The 25,701-nt window shown below is 45.1% G+C and overlaps 1 protein-coding gene across 3 annotated transcripts in view; it reads left to right on the top strand.

Annotated features, from left to right (window-relative positions):
- The window catches only part of c11h1orf210 (chromosome 11 C1orf210 homolog), a 30,545-nt gene extending 7,686 nt beyond the window's left edge, over nucleotides 1–22,859 (top strand). For all 3 annotated transcript variants that reach the window (XM_078407921.1, XM_078407919.1, XM_078407920.1), the window contains exons 2-3: nucleotides 14,178–14,314; nucleotides 21,354–22,859. In XM_078407921.1, coding sequence (XP_078264047.1) covers nucleotides 14,287–14,314; nucleotides 21,354–21,706 — 381 coding nt within the window. In that variant the 5' untranslated portion in view covers nucleotides 14,178–14,286 and the 3' untranslated portion in view covers nucleotides 21,707–22,859. The remainder of the gene's footprint in view (nucleotides 1–14,177; nucleotides 14,315–21,353) is intronic.
- The last annotated feature ends 2,842 nt before the right edge of the window (nucleotides 22,860–25,701 follow it).

Genomic DNA, 25,701 nt, shown 5'->3' with positions numbered 1-25,701 from the left:
GAGTCCAGAACAAGGGGCCACAGTTTAAGAATAAGGGGTAGGCCATTTAGAACTGAGATGAGGAAAAACTTTTTCAGTCAGAGAGTTGTGAATCTGTGGAATTCTCTGCCTCAGAAGGCAGTGGAGGCCAATTCTCTGAATGCATTCAAGAGAGAGCTGGATAGAGCTCTTAAGGATAGCGGAGTCAGGGGGTATGGGGAGAAGGCAGGAACGGGGTACTGATTGAGAATGATCAGCCATGATCACATTGAATGGCGTTGCTGGCTCGAAGGGCCGAATGGCCTCCTCCTGCACCTATTGTCTATTGTCTATTGTGTATAAGCATTGACCAGGAAATAATGAATCTACCAAACAAGCTGACAAGATGGAAAGTCTTTAACTTGAAATTCCTTCTTCGCCAATGTTTACCTCACCAACCGGAATTTGCTGGTTTTAGTAAAACTGGTTTGTACACTCTGATGGAGGGCTGAAAAGGGCACGATTCCAGCGTGTGCTAGGATTCCAAGCAGAGTTTGGAGCGATTATGTCTAACTTGGTGGCTGTGCTCAGTTCTGTGAATATGGCAGCAGCATTTACCATAAGAAAATCTCCACTGGACAGCAGAGTGGCGCAGCAGTAGAGTTGCTGCCTTACAGCGCCAGAGACCCGGGTTCAATCCTGACCATGGGTGCTGTCTGTACGGAGTTTGTATGTTCTCCCTGTGACCGCGTGGGTTTTCTCCGGGTGCGTACAGGTTTGTAGGTTAATTGATGTCTGTAAATTGCAAATTATCTGTAGTGTAGGAGTGATTGGGGGTCAGAGCGGACTCGGTGGGCCGAAGGGCCTGCTTCCACCACTGTACGTCTAAGTCTAAAGTGAAGTCACTGACAGGTGCCATGTTAGCTGACGAGGTTGGATTAGAAGCTCAAAGGACTCCTCATCTATTCCAGGGGTCCTTGTGGACTACAGTTTCCACCAGCTCCTCTGCTCCAGGCAGGATCATAAGAGTGCAGAGGCACAGGAGAATTATGAGCAAAACACAAATTGCTGGAGGATCTCAGAGGGTCAGGCAGCAACTGTGGAAGGAATGGACAAACAATGTTTTGGGTCGGGATGTTGCCCATCCATGCTCTCCTGAGATGCTGCCTGACTCCTTGAGTTACTCCAGCAGTTTATGTTTTATCATAAATCAAGAACTATGTTTTGAGTCGGAACCTTCTTCAGCTTCGGGAGAACTGGGGCGTCATCAGACAGGAGAACCATGTTGTCATCCATGGTGAGGAATGTGGGTGGTGTCTCTGGAGAACAGGTTTCCTCTGGAAAACAGGTTTGACAAATTCATTTGTCAAAATTCCCCCCAAAAACCCAGCAGATTCTGGAAATCCAAAGTAAAAACAAGAAATACCAGAATATTCATCATTAGCGGGAAGAGAGTAATAATAATAATATGATAATATATTCCTTTATTTGACCCACACCGGGGAAATTTGCAGTGTTACAGCAGCAAAGTGGATAGCAAGAGACATTCATTATAAATAAAAATAAAGATAAGGATAAATTGTCATCATTTACTGTGTTATTCCTTTACTGTTACTGTTGACTGGTCTGTTGACTGGTCTGTTGACTGGTCTGTTGACTGGTCTGTTGACTGGTCTGTTGGGAGCAGCGCTGGTTGTGCAGTCTCACAGCAGCGGGAAGGAAGGACCTCCGATATCTCTCCTTCACACACTTGGGGTGAAGGAGTCTGTCACTGAAGGAGCTACTCAGTGCAGTGACAGTGTCCTGCATGGGGTGGGAGTCGTTGTCCAGCAGCGATGTTATCTTTGCCATCATCCTCCTCTCTCCCACCACCTGTACTGAGTCGAGGGGGCAGCCCAGGACAGAGCTGGCCTTCCTGATCAGCTTGTCAAGTCTCTTCCCCTCCGCCGCTGAGATGCTGCTGCTCCAGCAGACCACTCCACAGAAAATGGCTGATGCAACCACAGTGTTGCAGAAGCAGAGCTTCTGATAAAAGGTTCTCGACTTCAAACATTCCTGGAGATAGGTCTCAACCTGCTGAATATTTCCAGCGTTTTAGACAATAGACAATAGGTGCAGGAGTAGGCCATTCGGCCCTTCGAGCCAGCACCACCATTCAATGTGATCATGGCTGATCATTCTCAAACAGTACCCCGTTCCTGCCTTCTAGATTTTAGATCTAGATTTTTTGTTAGATTTAGAGATACAGCGCGGAAACAGGCCCTTCGGCCCACCGGGTCCGCGCTGCCCAGCGATCCCCGCACACTAACACTATCCTACACACACTAGGGACATTTTTTTTTACATTTGCCCAGCCAATTAACCTACATACCTGTACGTCTTTGGAGTGTGGGAGGAAACTGAAGATCTCGGAGAAAACCCACGCAGGTCACGGGGTGAACGTACAAACTCCGTACAGACGGCGCCTGTAGTCAGGATCGAACCTTAGTCTCCAGCGCTGCATTCGCTGTAAGGCAGCAACTCTACCGCTGCGCCGCCATGCCACACGTTCTCCCCATACCCCCTGACTCCGCTATCCTTAAGAGCTCTATCTAGCTCTCTCTTGAATGCATTCAGAGAATTGGCCTCCACTGCCTTCTGTGGCAGTGAATTCCACCGATTTACAACTCTCTGACTGAAAAAGTTTTTCCTCATCTCCGTTCTAAATGGCCTACCCCTTATTCTTAAACTGTGGCCCCTGGCCATTTTCTGTTGTTATTTTAGATCTCCACTCCAACTCAGCCACTGATCTTGTCAATGTCCCACTGCCAAATGGGGTGAGTGGCTGTGGGTGGCTCCAGAGTTCCTAAGCCTCACTGTGTCCAGAAAGACCTCGTCAGCAAGCTGGTGATTACCAGCCACAGTAAACGCACTACTTTCCACTGGAGAGAGAACCTTGTCGATGAGCCATAATAGCAATTACAGATCGGATCAGCGCGGCAGTGTAAACATCAATCAGTAACCCAAGGCAGCCCACAGAAATGTTGCGGTCAACCTCTAAAGAAGAGAAAGGATTTGGAAGATGGAAAAGTGCAGGAAGGAACGCAGATAATAATAATAATAATAATGCATTACATTTATATAGCGCTTTTCATATACTCAAAGACGCTTTACAGGGATTTAGAGAACATAGGGAAGTGAATAAATAGATAAATAAGTAAACGAACAGAGAAAGGAGACAGAAGGTGAGGTGACCTTCAGTGGTTGAAGGCAGTACTGAACAGGTGAGACTTCAGTGATGTTTTGAATGTGGTGAGTGTGGAGGAGTCTCTGACGGTTTGGGGTAGTGAGTTCCATAGGGTGGGAGCAGCGATGGAGAAAGCCCTGTCCCCCCAGGATCTGAGTTTGGTCCGGATGTGGGGGGATAGGAGATTGGCAGCAGCAGAGCGGAGGGTGCAGGTGGGAGTGTGCCTGTGGAGGAGGTCGGTCAGGTAGGATGGGGCCAGGTTATGGAGGGCTTTGTAGGTCATGAGGAGGATTTCGTACTGGATTCTCTGGGGGATGGGGAGCCAGTGGAGTTTGTAAAGGACGGGGGTGATATGGTCACGGATCGGGGTGTGGGTGAGTAGACGGGCAGCGGAGTTTTGAATGTATTGAAGTTTACTGATGTTAGTTTACACTGAAGATAAACACGAAATGTTGGAGTAACTCAGCGGGACAGGCAGCATCTCTGGATAGGAGGAATGGGGGAGGGATGGAGAGAGATATGAATATTTACTTCTCTAACTTCAAGTAACCCTCGCTTTTCCTCTCTCTCCATCCCTCCCCCATCCCAGTTCTCTGACTAGTTTGGCTGTCCTGATTTAATTTTACATTGTATGCCTCATGATCTATTCTACATTTTCCTTGATCCACGTCCCCTTTGATCTCTCGTTTTCACACCTCGCCTTTCCATATCCCTTTTTTTCCTTTCTCCTGACTCTCAGTCTGAAGAAGGGTCTTGACCATAAACGTCACCCATTCCTTCTATCCAGAGATGCTGCCTGTCCCGCTGAGTTTCTCCAGCATTTTGTGTCTATCTTCCGAAGGTGGAAAAGTTTGGCATGGGAATTCACGAGCTCAAATTTCCTTCCTGTCTATTCTTTAGAAAATAGTGTTTGGTGGTGTTCACCAGATGATAGATCCATTGTACACGACCTGAAGAAGAGTCCTGACCTTCTTCTTCTTCTGTTGTGTGTCTTTTAGACCTGCAGCTCCGTTGAGGCGAGCCAGGCCAACGTGTCATCGTCCAGGTCAATCAGACCTCGTTCACCATTCGGTGGCCGGTATTTGGGGCAACTGGTGACGATGTGCTCCACTGTCTGTGTTGGGTCCCCACACTCGCGGGAGGCACTGTCCACGAGACCCCACCTCTTCATCGCTACTCCATAGTGTCCGACGCCTGTCCTCAAGCCATGGAGGGTTATCCACTGCTTTCGGGGCAGGTCCTGGCCAGGGTCGTCCATGGGTTCACCGATGTAGCGGTGTAGCCTAGAAGGTTCCGCTGACTTCCACTGGTCTCTCCATCTCGTCTTGACCCAGGTGGCCTTGGAAGTGTCAACCGGTGTTGTACAGAGCAGCTCGTGGGCTTGCATGGCAAGCCTGACCTGAAACGTCACCTCTCCATGTTCTCCAGAGATGCTGCCTGACCCACTGAGTTGCTCCAGCACTTTGTGTCTGTAAATTTCTATAGTTCGTTTAAAATGAGTGAATCAGGACAGTTGGCAGAACCAAACCATGGTCCTGGATACGCCAGAGCCTCCATTTTCAAGCAAGTTGCTCATGGAAGGAGTGGAACTGCTTTCAATTCTGCTAGGATGAAAGTGGCTAAGATGGAGTCAGTGTAGTCAGCTGCACTATATTTTCCAGGTAATTACAAATGAAGGAGATGTGTGGGGCAAGTCTTTTTTTACTCACAGGGTGACAAGTAGCTGGAATGCACTGCGGTGGTGGAGGTAGAGGGAGATACGATAGAGGCATTCAGAGAATTTCGGATTGGCACCTGTGTATGCAGGGAATGCAGGGATATGGATGATGTACAGAATCAGAATCAGAATCAGAATTACCTTTATTGTCATCCAAAAAAACAAGTCTGTTGGACGAGATTTTGTCACCCACAGTCCAACAATAAGAGCAATAAAAATAAGCAATTACACACACAATCACAAACCAACACAAAACACAAAAAAAAGAAACATCCATCACAGTGAGTCTCCTCCAGTTACCTCGTCACTGTGATGGAAGGCCACAATGTCTTTTCTCTTCCCCTGCCATCTTCTCCCGCGGTTAGGCTGTTGAAGTTACCACGTTCCAGGCCGCGCCGGACGGTGAAAGGTCCGCAGTAACTCAGCGGCACAGGCAGCATCTCTGAAGAGAAGGAATGGGTGACTTTTCAGGTCGAGGCCCTTCTACCTTAAGTAACTAACAGACGCTGAATGGTTAATAATCTGGAGCTGCTTGCGGCTGTCCCGCCTGATAGATGTTGCAAATGGCTCCGAAGCTTTGAGTCTTGTTTAATAATGCCTTGAACTACAAAGTGTCACAGGAGGAAGTGCCAAATTTATGTTGCACATTGTTTTTGCAGAACAATGGTTGCATTCCTCCTGCCCCCCCCCCCCCCCCCCCCCCCCCCTCCCTGAGAAACGTTGCGCCTCAATCATTTGTTTACTAGTTAGTCACTGCAGGTTCTGGCTCTGACCCCAGACAACTTTAAGACTTAACTTGCTGAGCACTGGAATAACATTTCAGTGTACATTTGGCCACTTTCCACGGTTAGGGCTGTGTTTAAACAATGGGCCTATCACCTTGTGAACACGGCCAAACACTATTTTCTAAAGAATAGACAGGAAAGAAATCTGAATTCTGCTGAGGCCCATTTTCTCCAAAAACAAACATCTACACAATCAAAGTCCAATTATTGGCAATGTTAAATAAGAATTAATACCTGAAATATACTTGAATTTCAATGTGTGAATATTGAATATTGAAATGAACTGTCAACGTTTCAGACTGATTGAGTAGGAAGTGGAAAGCTGGAAAAGTGTAGTAAGGGTGTGGTAAAGCTTGTCAAGAGATGGATAAAGGAGATTTTACAAAAATCAAAATAAACTTTATTCGGAATAAAAAATATATACAAAACAAGAACTGTGCAAAAATTCCTCTGACTTTCATTAGCATCATAATTTAATTAGCATCATAATTGTAGTTCAGAATTATAGTATTGTACCCGGCCCCTTTGCCACTCATGTGGCTCCCTGGGTTGATATCCCATCCCTTGGTTGCGGGGCGTCTCCACCACACCCTGCCCCCCAATGTCCAGCAGCGGAAGGACCCTAGACTGTGGTCCTCTCCCACGGAGCCTTGGCGTTGGCTGCACCAAGCTTCAGTGCGTCCCTCAGCATGTGCTCCTGCAGTCTGCAGCGGGCCAGTCAGAAACCTTCCCTGGTGGGACATCCGGCTCAGGAGTTTGTGACACAGGCTTGTTTTTACATTTATACCAAGCAATTAAGCCTGCAAACCTGTACGTCCTTGGAATGTGGGAGGAACCCCGAAGATCTCAGAGAAAACCCACGCAGGTTACGGGCGGGAAATGTACAAACTCCGTACAGGCAGCACCCATAGTCAGGATCGAACCCAGGTCCCTGGTGCTGTAAGGCAGCAACTCTACCATTGCACCTCCGTGCTGCCCACCCTTTTATTAAGTTACTTTTATGTTAGCAAATCGAGGAGGGGCTAGAGGGTTCTATAGGGATAGGTTATGGCTAAAAGATCTGGGTGATTGTTATTACATCGCCACTTCCATACCCTCCCCCCATTCACCCTGCTACATCTACGTCATCAAAGGTAATCTACTCATTTTCAATGTATTAACAGCCATGTGGTCTGCTTATTTAACAATAGTTTCAAACTAACAGGTATCCAAGATACACTCATATTGTCATGGGTAGCCATTTTTATATAATGGATTGAAGCTGTCTTAACCATGATTCTCCTACTGGGAGAAATTTAAGGAGATAAGCACCACAATTGGGCTGCAGAATGAGACCAGGAACTTTCAAAGCCACAGTTTTCTTAATGTCGTAATCATCGTACTGAATAATTTCATGTCGTAACTTTACTCAAAGCGACTAAAAGGTATCTATCATTGTGAAATTTCAAGTCACCTATTTACTTAGTTCTCCAACAAGGACTGCACCTTTATTTGTGTACTTTAGGAGTTGTTACATCTGTCCCATGTATTGGACACTAAATCAACCAAGTCAACTCAAGAGTGTTTAGGTACTCGATCCGAATAGGAACAGTGAAATCTTTACTTGCTCCAAGTTTACAAGCACGCTAAATGTTTCTTGGTGAAGTTGAGAACATCCATTTCATTTGTGGAAATAATTTAAACTGACACTACCATTTGAATGTATTACCCAGGAGTCAACAAATTTATTTTAGTTTGGTTTAGTTTAGAGATACAGCTCGGAAACAGGCCCCTCGGCCCACCGGGCCCACGCCGACCAGTGACGAGCCGTACAGTAGTTCTAAGTGTAAGAAAATAACTGCAGATGCTGGTACAAATCGAAGGTATTTATTCACAAAATGCTGGAGTAACTCAGCAGGTCGGGCAGCATCTCAGGAGAGAAGGAATGGGTGACGTTTCGGGTCGAGACCCTTCTTCAGAATGTACAGTAGTTCTATATTACCCACTAGGGACAATTTACCGAGGCCAATTAACCTACAAACCTGCACGTCTTTGGAGTGTGGGGGGAAACAGAGCTGCCGGAAAGACCTCACATCGCCACGGGGAGAACGTACAAACTCCGTAGTCATGATGGAATGCAGGTCTCTGGCGCTGTAAGGCAGCAACTCTACCACTGCACCACTGTGCCGCCCTGCAATTTTATCTAAGTACTCTAGTACAGTAGACTTGTTTAGAATTGTATTTCTGCTCCATGTAATTGACACTAAATCAATCAGCTCGGTGTTCGTTCCAACACGAAACAATGGATTTCCAGTTTTCTGACAAAACGTCTTCAGCGCGTGTGTGTGAATGGAAAAAGCTCTGATTGGCATCCAGTGGTAAGTGGTACACCTCAGGGCACAGTACTGGGCCGTCATCTGTTTTTGCTTTATGTTAATGACATCCATGAAAAAGTCACAAGCACGACCAGACTATTCGCTGATGATTGTTCGCTGTACCGTCAAATTAAGTCAGCTGATGATAAAGATGCTCTCCAAAAAGATCTCGATACTATGGTTGAGTGGTCACAACAATGGGGGATGCAGTTCAATCCTTCCAAATGTGAAAGCATGCGTGTCACCAGGAGGAGGAAACCAGGCGAAGCATCATATAATATCCTTGGTGCCACCATTGAAGAATCCAAACAGGCCAAGTATCTTGGCATCAAACTACAGAACGATCTACGTTGGAATGGTCAGACTCATCATGCAACGGTGAAAGGAACAGGTGTCCTAAATCTTCTGAGACGCAACTTTTATCATTGTTCAACTTCTATCAAGGAGAAGTTGTACTTCACCCTTGTTAGACCACATTTGGACTACGCAGTTGCAGCATGGGACCCATACACAAATAGAAACATTTCTTCCATCGAACGTGTCCAAAGACAGGCAGCTCGTTTTGTTACAAGTACCTACGAGAGAGAAGTGAGTGTTACCGAACTTCTAAATTCATTGGGGTGGAACACTCTCCAAGACAGACGTAAAGCCCACCGTTTGACCTGTTTTTACAAAATGTTAAATGGTCAGCTCGACATAGATGACCACATCTACACCAAACCCAAACCTGTCAGGAGTAGACGAGGGCATTCGATTCAATTTGAGATACCAGCTATCAAGACAGATGTGTATAGCAATTCATTCTCCCCTCGCACAACTAAAGCATGGAATAGTCTTCACCCTACTATAGTTACTCAACCAGACACAACTACATTTAAGGCAGCTCTTCTCCAAGAAGCCCTTCTTGCTTAAGTCCATACTCCGCCATCTCCAGTTTAAATTCCATTTGGAATATTTTGGAGGACCAAGAACCAAGAACTCAGAGTGTTTATTTGTCGTATGCACTCGATATGGAAAGGAATCCAAAGGGGCACAGTGACAAAGTGGTAGAGCCCAGGCTCGATCCTGAGTACAGGTGCTGTCCGTATGGAGTTTGTACGTTCTCCCCATGACCTCGTGGGTTTTCTCTGGCAACTCCGGTTGCCTCCCACACTCCAAAGACCTACTGGTTTGTAGGTTAATTGGCTTTGGTAAAAAGGTAAATTGTCTCTGTTGTGTAGGTTAGTGGAGGATCGTTGGTCGCCGCGGATTCAATGGGCCGAAGGACCTGTTTCCATGCTGTATCCATAAAGTCTAGAGGATCAGTGAAACTTTTGCTCGCGACAAATTTACAGGCACATTAAATGCTTCTTGGTGAGAATATCAATGAAGTTGTGAATTGCTCTAAGAATGGCAATCTTACCAAAATTGCAATGGGGAAAAAACTACCTGCCATGTTAACCAGTTTGGATTTATAAAACTCAATTAATCCATCTGATTCCGAGCGTGGCAAGAGATTGCAGGCATTGGGGAATCTATTTGCCCTCAGTCTTTCAAATAATTACATCCTGCCTCTGAACCACAAGATCGTTGTTAACCTAAAGATGCTCAGGGTGTTCAATCTGAATACCATCTGCAAGACCGATCTGCTCCATCTCATGGCCTATAAAGGCCTCATGGTGTTTACCGATCTTGATTCCCAACAACGGCAGATTAAAGGAGGCACAAGGAACTACAGATGCTGGGATCTTGAACCGGGTTCGATCCTGACTACGGGTGCTGTCTGTGTGGAGTTTGTACATTCTCCCTGGGACCGCGTGAGGTTTCTCCGGGTGCTCCGGTTTCCATTCACACTCCAAAGACCTACAGGATTGTAGGTTAATTGGGTTCGATAAGTTGTAAAATTTTCCATAGTGTGCAGGATATTGTCAGGGTACGGGGTGATCGCTGGTTGGCATGGACTCGGTGGGCTGAAGGGCCTATTTCCGCGCGGTATCTTTAAAGTTTATTGTCTAAACAATCATTTGCTTACACAAAATAATGGTTGCTGCCCTAGAGTCAGAAAACAATGGATTCAGTGCTGCCGGCAGAGCCTTAAGCACTAAATAGAGGCCAGCTTGAAGAAGGGTCTCGACCCAAAACGTCACCCTTTCCTTCTCTCCCGAGATGCTGCCTGACCTGCTGAGTTACTCCAGCCTTTTGTGTCTATCTTCGGTTTAAACCAGCATCTTCTTAACCAGGTTCCTTCCTGCACTAAATAGAGGCTGATGCCTTGAGTCCCCAGTAGAGGGAGTGTTGCGCTGTCAAATGTGATGTCCCAGTATTCCCTGTGTTGAGAGTGCAAGGGAGTGAGATTGGAAAATGAGCTATGAAATTGGAAATTGGAGTGGGGTGGAGGGTTCGGGGAGGTAGTGGGGGGAGGTGGGGGGGGGGGGGGGGGAGCAGGGGGAGAGAGCAGGCCACAGGGGGCTCTACAGGGAGGACCGGGGTGTCAGTGGCATGTGGTGGTGGTGGGGTGCATTGATGGTCGTGGTATTCACACCCATGGGGGTATCCGAGAGTGAGACCCTGAGTGTTTTAATGAAAGGCCTGAGAGGATTTTCGGATTCATCAGGACACTATTGAACTGTTGGGGATGAGAACAGTGGAGGGGGTGGTGTGATGTTCGTACTCTTCCTGGATTGGGGGTGGAAAGAAATTAAATATGGGACTTATTTCAGTGAGCTCCCAATCCAGGCTGTGCAATGAAAACATAGTTGTTCGGGGAATGATACCAAACATTAACTTTTCCCACCACACCCAAAGAGTAACATTACATGGACCATAGCACTTCCCAAGGCACATCTGGTGTTGATATCACATTGGGAACAGTTTAGTTTAGTTTAGAGATACAGCGCGGAAACAGGCCCTTCGGCCCACCGAGTCCGCGCCGACCAGCGATCCCCACACACCAACACTATCCTACACACTAGGAACAATTTACACATACACCAAGACAATTAACCTACAAACCTGTACGTCTTTGGAGTGTGAGAGGAAACCGAGGATCTCGGAGAAAACCCTCACAGGTCACGGGGGAGAAGGTACAAACTCCATACAGGCAGCACCTGTGGTCAGGATCGAACTCGGGTCTCTGGTGCAGCAAGCGCTGTTAGGCAGCAACTCTACCGCTGCGCCACCGTGCCGCCCTGAGTGTGCACAAATTTCCAGATGGATGTTGTCACCCAGAAATGGTTGTCGTGGTCCACTTTGTTCGTTTCCTTTGTCTCTGAAGCAAGCAGTGCTGCATGATTTAGTTTCCAGGCTGGTGTTCTTTTGGAAGAGACAAGAAACAGTTTTGCTACTCAGGTGAATGTAGAAGACCCTACGACACGTTTCGTTTGAGAAACAAGTGAAAAGTTCTCAGCAGTGAACTGGCACATTCTCGCCCTTAGCCGCCCAATCAGATTGTCCTGATGCAGCTGTGTGTGGGATCGTGCTGTGTGAAAATTAATCAAATTTTTGTTCACATTACAGTCACATTACAGTCTTTAGACTGGATTTATACATATCTTATTCACTGAAATAAATGCCCTTCCCTACTCAACAATGTAACAAAATAGGTGGAGGCTTCGTTAGATTGTTAACATACTGTATTTATGAGTTTCCTCAATTAACATTTGCTTTTATATGCATATCGGAACATTCGCTGAAATTCTTTTACAATTTAGTCACTGTTGCAATCTAACTAATTTGCACCCATCAACTTCCCATCATATTATGAATGAACAAACAATCTGATTTACATGGTTTTAAGGCGGCGCAGCGGTAGAGTTGTTGCCTCACTGCGTCAGAGACCCGGGTTCGATCCAGACTACGGGTGCTGCCTGTACGGATTTATACGTTCTCCCCGTGACCACGTTGGGTTTCTCTGAGTGCCCCTATATTAATTTCATTGGTGGAAATAAATGATGTTGACATTTAAATGTAATACCCAGGAGTCATACCCAATTAATTTATTTTAGACAATAGACAATAGACAATAGGTGCAGGAGTAGGCCATTCAGCCCTTCGAGCCAGCACCGCCATTCAATGCGATCATGACTGATCACTCTCAATCAGTACCCCGTTCCTGCCTTCTCCCCATACCCCCTCACTCCGCTATCCTTAAGAGCTCTATCCAGCTCTCTCTTGAAAGCATCCAACGAACTGGCCTCCACTGCCTTCTGAGTGGAGTGGAGTCTGAAACAGACCCTTCAGCGCACCGAGTCTGCACCGACCAGTGTTCATCCATACACTAGTTCAATCCTACATACTCGGGACAACTTACCGAGGCCAATTAACCTACAAACCTGCACGTATTTGGAATGTAGGAAACCAGAGCACCCTGAGAAAACCCACGTGGTCACGGGGAGAACGTACACACTCCAAAGACGTACAAGTTTGTTGGTTAATTGGCTCTGGTGAAATTGTAAGTTGACCCAGCGTGTGGGGTGGTGCTAGTGTACGGGGTGATCGCTGAGCAGCACGGACTCACTAGGTCGAAGGGCCTGTTTTCACACTGTATCTCTAAAGTCTAAAAAAATTGTTGGATAAATATTTGGTCCAAATGGTAAATGCGTGTCCTCTGGTCTTCGAATCATGTTCCACGAACACTGTCATGGAACCTGAAATGTCAACTGGACCGTTCCATAACCTCTCATGTATATGGCAGCGCTTCTCACAGTCCAATACCGTTGCAACACTGCTTTGAAGTGGCAGTCTGGATTATGTCACAAAGTGCTGGAGTTACTCAGCGGGTCAGGCAGCATCTCTGAGGCACATGGATAAGCGACGTCTCGGGTCAGGACCTACCTTGGTCTGTTGTGGGGGGGGGGGGGGGTGGGGGGCAGTCGGTGGGGGAAAGCTGGACGAGAGATGGGGGGCAGATCAAAGCATGGCAAGTGATAGGTAGATACAGGTGAGGGGGGGATGAGGGAGGTTGATCAGCAGATAGTTGGGCAAAGGCCAGAGCTGAAAACACAAGAATTGTGAGATTAGAATATAAGGGGTGTGAAATGTGAAGCCAGAGGAAGGAATATAGGTGGAAGGGGACAGATGGAAGGGGAGAGGGGGAGAGGGTGAAATGGGTGTGCATCCAGGTGGAGCACAGGGAAGAGGTGGTGGGGGGGGGGGGGGGGAGGGAGGAGGGAATCGTCCAATTCCTCCAATTTTAAGTAATGAAACTTTCCCTTCCCTCCCCCCTCCCATTTTCCCTCTCTCTTCCCTGTGCCCCACCGGGATGCACACCCATTTCTCCCTTTCCCCTTCGACCTGTCCCCTTCCACCTTTATTCCTTCCTCTGACTTCATATTTCATGTCTCTTCGCTCTATCTCTTTATCTCACACCTGTTGTCTTTTCATCTCTGGCCTTTGCCCAATGATCGGCCAATCGAACCCCCCTTCCCCCACTCATAAGTATTCATCTATCATTTGCCAGGCTTTGTCCTGCCCCATCTCTCTACCAACTTCCCCCCCCCCCCCCCCACCCCACTACAATCAATCTGAAGAAGGGTCCCACCCTAATCATGCTCTCCAGAAATGCAACTTGAACTGACCCGCTGAGTTACTCCAGCACTTTTATTTATTTTTGGTAAACCAGCATCTGCGATTCCTTGCGTCTGCAGTCTGGATTAGGTATTGAAATCTATGGAATCAGGCTTAAAAATGATGACATCCCAAATCAGAAAAATGGATGTTACTTCAGAGCCAAATACATAACTAAACCACCCATCCATGGATAAATGTTTCTCGATGGATCAAAAACTGTAAACAATATTATTCTCAAGCAAAATCAAAGTGCTGGAGGAACTTAGTGGGTCAGGCAGCATCTGTGGAGGGAGGGGACAGACGAGATTTCGGATCAGGACCCTTTTTCAGACTAATGCCCTCCACAGATGCCATTGAGTTCCTCCAATGCTTTGTCCTTTGCTCAAGATTCCAGTATCTGCAGTTTCTTGTGTCTTCAATTGGTTTTTTTTTGTGAATTCATCTTTGTCATTATTTTCCTGTTGCTTCTTCAATCTCATCCTTGTAGTTTGAATGCCAATGGCGAGAATCGTGTACTAATAACAATTTGAAGTCTGTGAGCTCCTGATTATTTAGAAGGTATTGTGAATTTTTTTCCATTTTCTCTTCAGATCATTTGGAAGACTTACGCTGCTTCAGGGAAAAGATTTGTTGAATCTAGACCTTTCTCCTGCATCCACTTTTGAGATACATGTAAGATTTTAACGCAAAGTTAATCTAATGGAGACAACGACTTCCATTAATCCGAGTAAGTAAAAGCCTTTGCATTAAATTGTGCAGATTCTCAAAAATTACTTGCTTGATGTCACGGGTTGTATTTGGGCAATCAAAGAACATTACTAGAGGGGCATTGGCAATTCATCCCATCCAGTCAACAGCAGGAAGGTGAGGACCAAGGGCTGTGGATTGTGTCAAGCTATAGCTATGGATTGGCCATTGTATCAACAGCAAAAGGATGAAAACCAATCTACTGAAAATATTCCTACTTGGTAACAATACGACTTCCATCTGTTTCCCTTTCATCTTGGGGTTGTTTGTAATCTTGATGAAATACTTGGCTTTAAGTGGCACGGTGGAGCAGTGGTAGAGTTGCTGCCTTATAGCGCTTACAGCTCCAGAGACCCGGATTCAATCCTGGCTACGGTGCATGTCCCCGTGACCTGCGTGAGTTTCCTCAGAGAACTTTGGTTTCCTCCCACACTCCGAGGACAATAGACAATAGACAATAGGTGCAGGAGGAGGCCATTCGGCCCTTTGAGCCAGCACCGTCATTCAATGTGATTATGGCTGATCATTCTCAATCAGTACCCCGTTCCTGCCTTCTCCCCATACCCCCTGACTCCGCTATCCTTAAGAGCTCTATCTAGCTCTCTCTTGAATGCATTCAGAGAATTGCCCTCCACTGCCTTCTGAGGCAGAGAATTCCACAGATTCACAACTCTCTGACTGAAAAAGTTTTTCCTCATCTCAGTTCTAAATGGCCTACCCCTTATTCTTAAACTGTGGTCCCTTGTTCTGGACTCCCCCAACATGACGTACAGGTTTGTAGGTAAATAGGCTTGGTATCAATGTAAAAAGTGTCCCTAGTGTTAATGTGCAGAGAAAACTGGGCGGTGAGGACTCAGTGGGCTGAAGGGCCTGTTTCCATGCTGTGTCTCTAAACTAAACTAAACTAAAGTCAAACTGCAGTCCACAGATTAATATCATCTCTAACCTTCATGGAGGCACAGTGGTGCGGCGATAGAGCTGCTGCCTCACAGCACCGGAGACATGGGTTTGATCCCGGCTACGGTTACTAATGCACCATTGAACCATTGATCTGTGCAGAGTTTGTACATTAAGCCCTGTGACCGTGTGGATTTTCCCTGGGCGCTCCAGTTTCCTCACACATTCCAAAAAGTTGCAGGTTTGTGGGTTAATGGGCATCTGTAAAATGCCCCTAGTGTGTAGAAATGATTGTGTGTATGGGTGATCAATGTTTGGCATGGACTCGGTGGGCCAAATGGCCTGTTTCCATGACGTATCTCTAAACGACACTAAACTGGTTATTTTCACCTCACGTCAACTTGTGTTTGCTCTTAACCTGCTAAAACCCTCTTCCTCACTCTGTCTACTCTAGAACTGACCGTTCCAGGGTACGATCCTGACCTCGGGTGCTGTCTGTGTGGAGTTTGCACATTTTTCCTGTGACCATGTGGATTTCCTCTCGATTCTCCTGTTTCGTCCCACATCCCAAAGATGTGTGGGTTTGTCGGTTAATTGGCCTCTGTAAATTGTCCCTATTGTGTCATGAGCTGATGAGAATGTGCGATAATATCGAACTACTGTGAGGGTGGTCAGAGGTCGGCATGGACTCAGTGGCCTGTGGGGCATGTGTACAGGCTGCATCTCTAAAAATAAAAATAAAAACACCATCAATGTGGCACGGTGGCGCAGCGGTAAAGTTGCTGCCTTACAGCGAATGCAGCGCCGGAGACTCAGGTTCGATCCTGACTACGGGTGCTGTACTGTACGGAGTTTGTACGTTCTCCCCGTGACCTGCGTGGGTTTTCTCCGAGATCTTCGGTTTCCTCCCACACTCCAAAGACGTACAGGTTTGTAGGTTAATTGGCTGGGCAAATGTAAAAATTGTCCCTTATGGGTGTAGGATAGTGTTAATGTGCGGGGATCGCTGGGCAGCACGGACCCGGTGGGCCGAAGGGCCTGTTTCTGCGCTGTATCTCTAAATCTCTAAATCTAAATCTAAATCTATTATTGTTGTTCCAGAAATGTTATTTTGGTTTTTTTCAGGTGTTATTAACTTCATGCCAACTCACTGGTATTCCTAGCCTGTTCAATAGTCTATACATAATATAATACAGCATTTAAAAACTTTCCTGAGAGTTGAACTAAATAAATGGCAAAGCCTAAGGAAGCACATTTACTGCCCAGTGAAAATGCACAGTGAAGTTCCTGTGCATGTTAATTCCTTTACTTTAGAACAACAGTAAATGGGCACAATAGATGTTTATAATAAGTTTGTTGTCATTATTTCTCCACTTCTGATTCCTATTTTCTTATGAGAATATCAAGCTTTTTTTTTGATAAGAGTTCCTGTTTATTCCCTTTACATTTCAAAGCACTGGTTCCTTCTCTTGACTGAATTGCTTTTCAAATTTTGAGTTCCTTTTGAAGGTTGTTGTGTTTACAACCTCTCTAAGCTGACATTGAATTTGCCCTCTGTGTTTAACCTTATTTTCTAAAAGAAAAAAGACGCCTTGTGTACATTTTGTGAAGTTGTATACAGTTACATGATACTTTCATGAGACTACAATGATCCATTGACGTTGTTGCGACAGCAAAAGCCAGATTGGAACCACAAGGCAAGAAGTGTGAATAATTCGGTGGAATAATTCATTAGACAATAGACAATAGACAATAGGTGCAGGAGTAGGCCATTCAGCCCTTCGAGCCAGCACCGCCATTCAATGCGATCATGGCTGATCACTCTCAATCAGTACCCCGTTCCTGCCTTCTCCCCATACCCCCTCACTCCGCTATCCTTAAGAGCTCTATCCAGCTCTCTCTTGAAAGCATCCAACGAACTGGCCTCCACTGCCTTCTGAGGCAGAGAATTCCACACCTTCACCACTCTCTGACTGAAAAAGTTCTTCCTCATCTCCGTTCTAAATTAGATGTATCAGTAGAGATAATGAGGGTGTTACGTGCACATGCATCTTCGTAGACTGGTGTTATATCTGTGAACCTGAAAGCAATCATTGTTAGCTTGAATAACATCCCCTAAAATTACATTCTGACCCATTGGACAATGTGGCTAAGTGTTTAGTTTAGTTTAGAGATATAGCGTGGAAACAGGGCCTTCGGATGGATTCTACAATGGGCAGCTTATCCATTCTGGACACAGAGTGCTGGAATAACTCAGTGGGCAGCATCTCTGGAGAGCATGGATACGTGACGTTTCAGATCCAGACCCTTCTTCAGACTGGTCTTCTCCACCTATACTATCTACCTCATTGGAGACTCTCAGACTATCTTTAATCAGACTTTGCTGGACTTTATCTTGCACTAAACGTTATACCCTTCACCATGTATCTGATGGCTCAATTGTAAACATGTATTGTCTTTCCGCTGACAGGTTAGCGTGCAACAAAAGTTTTTCACCGTACCTCGGTACACATGACAATAATCTAAACTAGACGAGACTAAACTAAACTAAACTAATCTAAAGTAAACTATCCACGCTCTCCAGGGATGAAGAAATGAAAAAGGGAGTCTGAAGGACCTAAAACATCACTGATCCTTTTTCTCCAGAGATGCTGCCTGACCCATTGGGGTTCTCCAGCACTTTGTGTGAATCTTTGCTGCCTGACTTGCCGAGTTACTCCAGCACTTTGTGTGCTTTTGTGCCAACCAGCATCTGCAGTTCCTTGTTTCTAGCTTATCCATTCTGCCAAGATCTGCTGCAAGCAAAGAAAATAAATTACGCACTGAGAGATTGTAGATTTTTAAACAGAGGTATAGAATTCAGAAACAAAGAGATTTTACTCTACCTATGGCTAAGCAGCAGATCAAATATTGTGCCCCATTTTGAGATCCCTAGTACAGGAAGATTCCCAAGTCATCTAAAAGGATGCCAATGTCATGCCTTACCCATAAGGAGAGAGTAGATAATTTGGCTCCTTTCAAGAAAAAAAAAGTGCTTCTTCACACTACATTCCCCCCAGAGATGCTGCCTGGCCCACTGAGTTCCTCCAGCATTTTTCTTTTTGCTCAATATTCCAACATCTGTAGTTTCTAATGACTCTGTTACTCTGTCTACAGTTTGATGGTGGCTCATAAGATCATAAGACACAGGAGCAGAATTAACCCATTCGGCCCATCAAGTCTGCTCTGCAATTCAATCATGCGTGATCTATTTGTGCTCCCTGTACTGGTAAAGTATTAGGCAGGGGACATAAAAGCAACGATCTCTATGTTGCAACTCATAGTATAATGGGAAGAAATATGTGCAAGTACCAAATGCCCAATATGATAGCCCAAATGCAATGTGTTCCCAGAATTGGACTTCACTGATTTCATTCATTCAAATTTCTTAAGCGAGTCCCATGCAAATATGGCTAAAGATGGATTTGTAACCCTATTTTTTTTTCTGTTAAGACACTTTGCTGGTTTTGCCCTGTGGTCTATTGGACCCTGTTGTGCTTGAGTTAAAGACACAAGAATGGAAGATGACACTTTATGGGCGTTACAGTGGCGTAGTGGTAGAGTTGATGCCTTATAGCACCAGAGAACTGGGTTTGATCCTGACCACAGGTGCTTGTCTGTACGGAGTATGTACATTCACCCCGTGACTTGCTTGGGTTTTCTCCAAGATCATCGGATTTCTCCCACACTCCAAAATCGTAAAAGTTTGTAGGTTCATTGGCTTGGTCTAAATGTAAAATTGTCCTTAGTGTGTGTAGGGTAGTGCTAATGTATGGGGATCGCTGGTCAGCGAGGACTCGGTGGGCCGAAGGGCCTGTTTCCACGCTATATCTCTAAACTAAAATTTATTACAATAGACAATAGACAATAGGTGCAGGAGGAGGCCATTCGACCCTTTGAGCCAGCACTGCCATTCAATGTGATCATGGCTGATCATTCTCAATCAGTACCCCGTTCCTGCCTTTTCCCCATACCCCCTGACTCCGCTATCCTTAAGAGCTCTATCTAGCTCTCTCTTGAATGCATTCAGAGAATTGGCTTCCACTGCCTTTTGAGGCAGAGAATTCCACAGATTCACAACTCACTGACTGAAAAAGTTTTTCCTCATCTCCGTTCTAAATGGCCTACCATTTATTCTTAAACTGTGGCCCCTGGTTCTGGACTCCCCCAACATTGGGAACATGTTTCCTGCCTCTAACGTGTCCAACCCCTCAATAATCATACGTTTCGATAAGATCCCCTCTCATCCTTCTAAATTCCAGTGTATACAAGCCTAGTCGCTCCAGTCACCAAACTTTATTACAGAGGCAGAATAAGAGTCTTGAAAATATCCAGCTTCTGCATGATTCATCAGTTCAGTTTAGTTAATTTTCACGTATACTGAGGTACAGTGAAAAGTTTTTGTTGCGTGCTAACCAGTCAGCAGAAAGACAATACATGATTTCAATCGATCCATTTACAGTGCATAGATACATGATAAGGGAGTAACATTTAGTGCAAGATAAAGCCAGCAGAGTGTCTTAACACTCTAGACAGAGTGTCTAGAAAAAAAATTGGGTTACAAATCAGCCATATGTGCATGGGACTGGCTTAAGAAATTTAAGAAATTTGAGCAGTTAGATATTTTGTGCGACACAAAACATCACCCTATCTTGTTCTGCTTTTCTTTGATCATGCACGAAATGATTCATTATTTCTACTCTGGCTTGGCATAATATTGACCATCTCGAAATCATGCTTATAACTCAGTCTTTCTCTCAAAATTATTGATTTGTATGCCAAAGTTTCCATAACTATTACTCTTTGACTCTATGACTCTAATCAAATCACCAATGAGCTCCAAGTTTAATGCTGAGAAACTCTTGCAAGACAAATGGAATAAATGTTATAAATGTTATAAATATATGTGCACATTACCATAGTCAAACCCATGGGTTTCAGGCTTCTGAAAAAATATTTTGATATACAATTAAATACATTTAGAAAAATCTTTTAGAATGAGTGATGCAAATACTAAATCAGCCATAAACTTACAATCTTTCAATAAGTGAGGGAATATCATCTTCAGCACTCTGCACAGACTTTATTTATAGATAATATTGTAGATAATTGTTCCCTACACAGAGTCCAAATGATAAACTTCATAAAAAGGTGAAAAGTAATTTCATGCTGTCTCAATTTGTAGTTAAAACCTGCTCAGAAAATATCTTTGAACAATATAAGGTATGATGATGTTACAGCAAACTTCAGTGTTTATGTCAACTTGCAATGTTTTACTTGGTGAGAAATTCTTCATTTCAGGGTTTGGAAAGATGGTGCCAAACTTCCGCAATGCTTCCTTTTCTTATTCTCTCACTGTTGCAAGAACTCAAACTAACCGACTTTAGAGATACAGCAAGGAAACGGGCCCTTTGACCTATCGAGTCCGTACTGACCAACGATCACCCCGTATACTAACACAATACTACAGATAGACACAAAATGCTGGAGTAACTCAGGCAGCATCTCTGGAGAGAAGGAATGGGTGACATTTTGGGTCAAGGCTCTTCTTCAGACATAAATCTGAACTTCAGGTCTGAGTCTGAAGAAGGATCTCGACCCGAAACGTCGCCCATTCCTTCTTTCCAGAGATGCTGCCTGTCCCGCTGAGTTACTCCAGCATTTTGTGTTTATCTTCGGTGTAAACCAGAATCTGCAGTTCCTTCCTAAACAACAGACTACATTCTAGGGACAATTTACAATTTTACTGAAGCTAATTAACATAGTAACCAGTACGCCTTTGAAGTGTGGGAGGAAACCGGTGCACCTGGAGAAAACCCACAAGGTCACAGGGTGAATGCGCACACACTCTGTACAGACAGCGCACGTAGTCAGGATCGAACCCAGGCCTCTAGCGCTGTCAGGCAGCAACTCTACCGCTGCGCCGCTGTGCCGCCTTTGTATAGCATAGATTTTTCTATACAAAAGTAATTACAATAAATATATCTTCATGTGGTCACATGTAAATGAATTGATATTGATCCATTAATTGATGAGTTTTGAGTTCAGTATTTAACTAACACTGTGTTTATTGAAATCTTCAGCTTCATTAGCGCCTCCAGCAGACGGCAGCAAGGCATGGCACTACCTTGTTGGTGTACTGGTAGCTGCTATCATCCTCTCCGCATTGACTGTGGTTTGTGCGAAATTCAGGCTCTTCCACAAGTACTTTACCAGCTACAGCCACCACCTGCTGCCAGAGCCAGACCTGGGCTGCCAGGACAATGACACCATTAGTGTGAGCACAGTACATGTTGGCCACATGAAGGAGATTAGAAACCAAGCATTATATTCCCCCGAGGACTTGGACGAAGATGACGGATACATTGAAGACAATTACATTCAGGTGGAACCAAAGTGCGAGGAGGAGGAGGAGGAGATGCACATTGTCATTTAATCACTACAGAATCCATCATCTCAAATTTTCCAAAACATTCCATTCTTCACATTATGTACCAAACTGAGCCTTTGCCCACTTTGTTGTATGTGCTGGTCAAGGTTTATTGCTCAGTTGTTGGATTCGCTGAGGTCTCTTTCCATTTTGCATGAAGTAGAAGTTGCAGGTGTCAGAGAAGGGGAATAAATACAAGAATTGCTGGTCTTGACACTAGTTTCATTATCATCTGTGAGGCAGAAGGAGAGGTGATAGTTGATGTTTGTGTTGTTCTTTCCTTCCCACCTGACACCCACTTCTTGCAACGATATATGCACGTTTCCAGATTATGAGGAAGTTTAATGAGAACTTCCTCCAGTCCCCATGGTTTCATATTTGCTGTTGTTGGTGAGCTCTCCTGTGCTACAGAGAAGTCAAAATGAAGATTGGATAAATGTTCATTGAAGCTAAGTCCAAATGTGGCTCAAACTCTATGCGGTATGACACTTAACACTTCCTTTAAGTTTCATGCCAATGTTCTTTCTTTGCTCAATACATTCTACTGTTTCAATAAAGTTCAAAAGGAGGTTGAATATCATCTTTCTCCTGCTCTCTGCTCTGAAAACCAAAACAAGCATCCCTTGTACATCCCTTGAAACAAGCCTTGTACATCTCCCCAATTTTCTTTGTGGCAGGGTATGATGAGCACTGGTGCGAGTGGAAAGGTGAAGGCATGGAATAGATCCAGTTTCCTCCCACGCTCCAAAGACATACAGGTTTGTAGGTTAATTGGCTTCAGTAAAAATTGTAAATCTTCCTTAGTGTGTGCTAGTGTAACTGGGGGGGGGGGGGTCAAAGGTCAGCGTGGACTCGGTGAGCCGAAGGGCCTGTTTCCGCGCTGTATCTCTAAACTAAACTGAACAATGCTGTTAAGGGTCATGCCATTAATTGTCTATTTTTCCTTTGCACTTGACCTCCCAAAGTGCAACACCTCACACTTGCTTGGATTAAACTCTATCTACAATTTCTCTGCCCATTTCTGCAGCTGATCAATATCTTGCTGTAAACATTGACAGCCTTCCTCACAGTCAGTGACACCAGCAATCTTGGTCATCTGCAAACATACTAACCAACACAACTACCATTACGTGCAAGTCATATATATATCCCATCTACCTTTACATGCAAGTTATATAATATATATATATATATATATATATATATATATATATATATATATATATATATGTATGTATATATATATATATGTATATATATATATATGTATGTGTATATATATGTATATATACTAGACAAAGTGGACCCATTGGGCCCACTCATCAAAGGGTTTCCATTGTGACCTGGGGAAATCACGTTTTTTCTTTAAAATAAATTGGGTTTTATAAAAAAATAAAATGAATCTCAATGAAATAAAGATTCCATGTAAAATAAAGAGGCCGAGAGGGATCCGAGGTCTTTTCCAAAAACGGGAGGCCGGGCGGGGAGTGTCTCCCGGGGCCGTGGGCGGGAGGCGGGCGAGGGGGGACATGGAAGGGTATTGGGGCGTCGAGCGGGAGGTTGGAGCCAATCATTCGAACCGACATGGGGACACGGGTCAATCGGGCGTCGAGCGGGAGGTTGTAGCCAATCAATGGAACCCATGTGGGGGTGAGCTGCAGGAGCAAATCAGGACCAATCAGAGCGGGGAGCGACGGCGCTCCCCCCACATGGGACCCGGACCAATCGGGTCCAAACCACTCCTGCATTGGTGCAGCACCCTCTCCTCCCCCACTCCCCCTTCCCCTCCCCCCCTTCCCTCCCATCCCCATCTCCCTTCCCCCTCAGCCCCCTTCCCCTCCCCCTGTCTCCCCTCCAACTCTCCCCCTAGGGTTGCCTCTCCTGTATTGGTGCAGCACCCTCCTCACCCCTCCTCCCCCCATCCCATCCCCTCCACTTCCTCCCCCCCATCCCAACCCCTCCCCTCCTCCACCCCCCTCCTCCTCCCTCACCCCACCTCCCCCACCCTTAGAGAAACAGCGCGGAAACAGCCCCTTCGGCCCACCAAGTCCGCACCTACCAGCGATCCCCACACATTAACACACACACTGGGGACAATGTACACACACTGGGGACAATTTACACATATATCTAGCCAATTAACCTTGCAACCCTATAAGCCTTCAGAGTGTGGGAGGAAACCAGAGATCTCGGAGAAAACCCACGTGGTCACGGGGAGAAGATACAAACTCTGTACAGACAAGCACCCATAGTCGGGATCGAACACAGGTCTCCAGCACTTCAAACACTGTAAGGCAGCAACTCTACCACAGCGCCCTTGTTCAATCAGTACTTGGATTCATAGAGAAAGTGAAAGAGGTTTTCAGCTACTCGAGGATGAGATAAAGGTTTCATTCATCTTCTGGGTACCCAAAAATCATTACAACCAATGCAGAAGAAATAATATCAGTTTTACTTTAATAGGATGTTGAGGTACTAACCTTTAATAGGTGTCCAAAACTTGATGAAATGCATATTTCAGTGGGCCAACAATTCATCATAATTAAAGTGCGCTCTTTTAGAAAGGAGATGAGGAGGAACTTTTTTAGTTAAAGGGTGTTTAATCTGTGGAACACATTGCCACAGAGGGCTGTGGAGGCCAAGTCAGTGGATATTTTTAAAGCAGAGATAAACAAATTCTTGATTAGAACGGGTGTCAAGGGTGATGGGGAGAAGGCAGGAAAATGGGATTAGGAGGCAAAGATCTGTCATGATTGAATGGCGGAGTGGAGTCGATGGGTCAAATGGCCTAATTCTACTTCTAGAACTTGTAAATAATAACTAGTGAGGATAAGCACAATATGCTGGAGTAACTCATTGGATCAGGCAGCATCTCTGGAGAAAAGGAATAGGTGATGTTTCAGGTCGAGACCCTTCTTCAGCCTGGAGTCTGAAGAAGGCTCTCGACCTGAAATGTCACCTATTCATTTTCTCCAGAGATGCTGCCTGACCCGCTGAGTTTCTCCAGCATTTTGTGTCTATCTTTGGTGTAAACCAACAGATGTAGTTCCTTCCTTCACAATAGCGAAGTGTGGAATTAATGAATGGGATAATAGTAGCATTTCAAAACTGTTTCGAGAATACAGCCCTAAATCCCTTGAGTTCTGTTTATCTACTCTCCTCCAAAAGGCAGTGAAATAAGCAGCAAATCCTCTGTTGTCATTAAGACTCTTTAATACTGTGTTAAGAAGCTTCTAAAAAGAGCTTACACAGAATATGCAAAAACCATTGATCGAGGAATCCAAGCTACCAGGTAATAATCGATTCGTCCACTCTGGTGGCATAAGTTCAACAATACAGCAATTATTCATCTTGATGTGTGACATAGATTTTACCACCTTGGGTCTGCTTTTCCATTGCAGTATAAAATGGAGAGAGTGCAGGCTGCACTGAGACTAAACATCCACTCAGGCAGATTAGCAGCAGGCATATGACGTTCGCTGTGAGCCTTATTCACCTGAGCAGAACCTTGCGACCGTAATGAAAGTGGGTGCTGTGAATAGTCGGCAGTTCAGGCAGAGATAAAGGGCGCTGTCATTTGAGTCCACGATCCTTTGTCAATACGAACAAGGGTTAGAGACAAAACAGCTTTCAAGCAAGCAGAGAAATAAGTGGAAGATTGGGAGGGAGGTGGATGTTAGTAATGGTTTGTAATGGTAGATAAATAGGTCGAAAGCAGGAGAAACTAAAATGGCAAGAGAAATAATTGACGCGAGGCAAAAGAGGATGGGGATAGGACAAACAAGAAACAAAATATGAGGGTGACACAGTGGTTGAGTTGCTGCCTTAAAGCACCAGAGACCCGGGTTCCATCTTGACTATGGGTGTTGTCTGTCCGGAGTTTGTGCATTCTCCCTGTGACCGTGTCAGTTTTCTCTGGCTGCTCCGGTTTCGTCCCACATTCCAAAGACGTACAGGTTTGGAGGTTAATTGGTTTCTGTAAATTGTCCCTAGTGTGTAGG

The sequence above is a fragment of the Rhinoraja longicauda genome, chromosome 11 (assembly GCF_053455715.1).
Source record: "Rhinoraja longicauda isolate Sanriku21f chromosome 11, sRhiLon1.1, whole genome shotgun sequence".
In the NCBI taxonomy this organism is placed as follows: domain Eukaryota; kingdom Metazoa; phylum Chordata; class Chondrichthyes; order Rajiformes; family Arhynchobatidae; genus Rhinoraja; species Rhinoraja longicauda.
The sequence above is the reverse complement of the archived record's forward strand: the minus strand, read 5'-3'. Positions and strand labels throughout refer to the sequence as shown.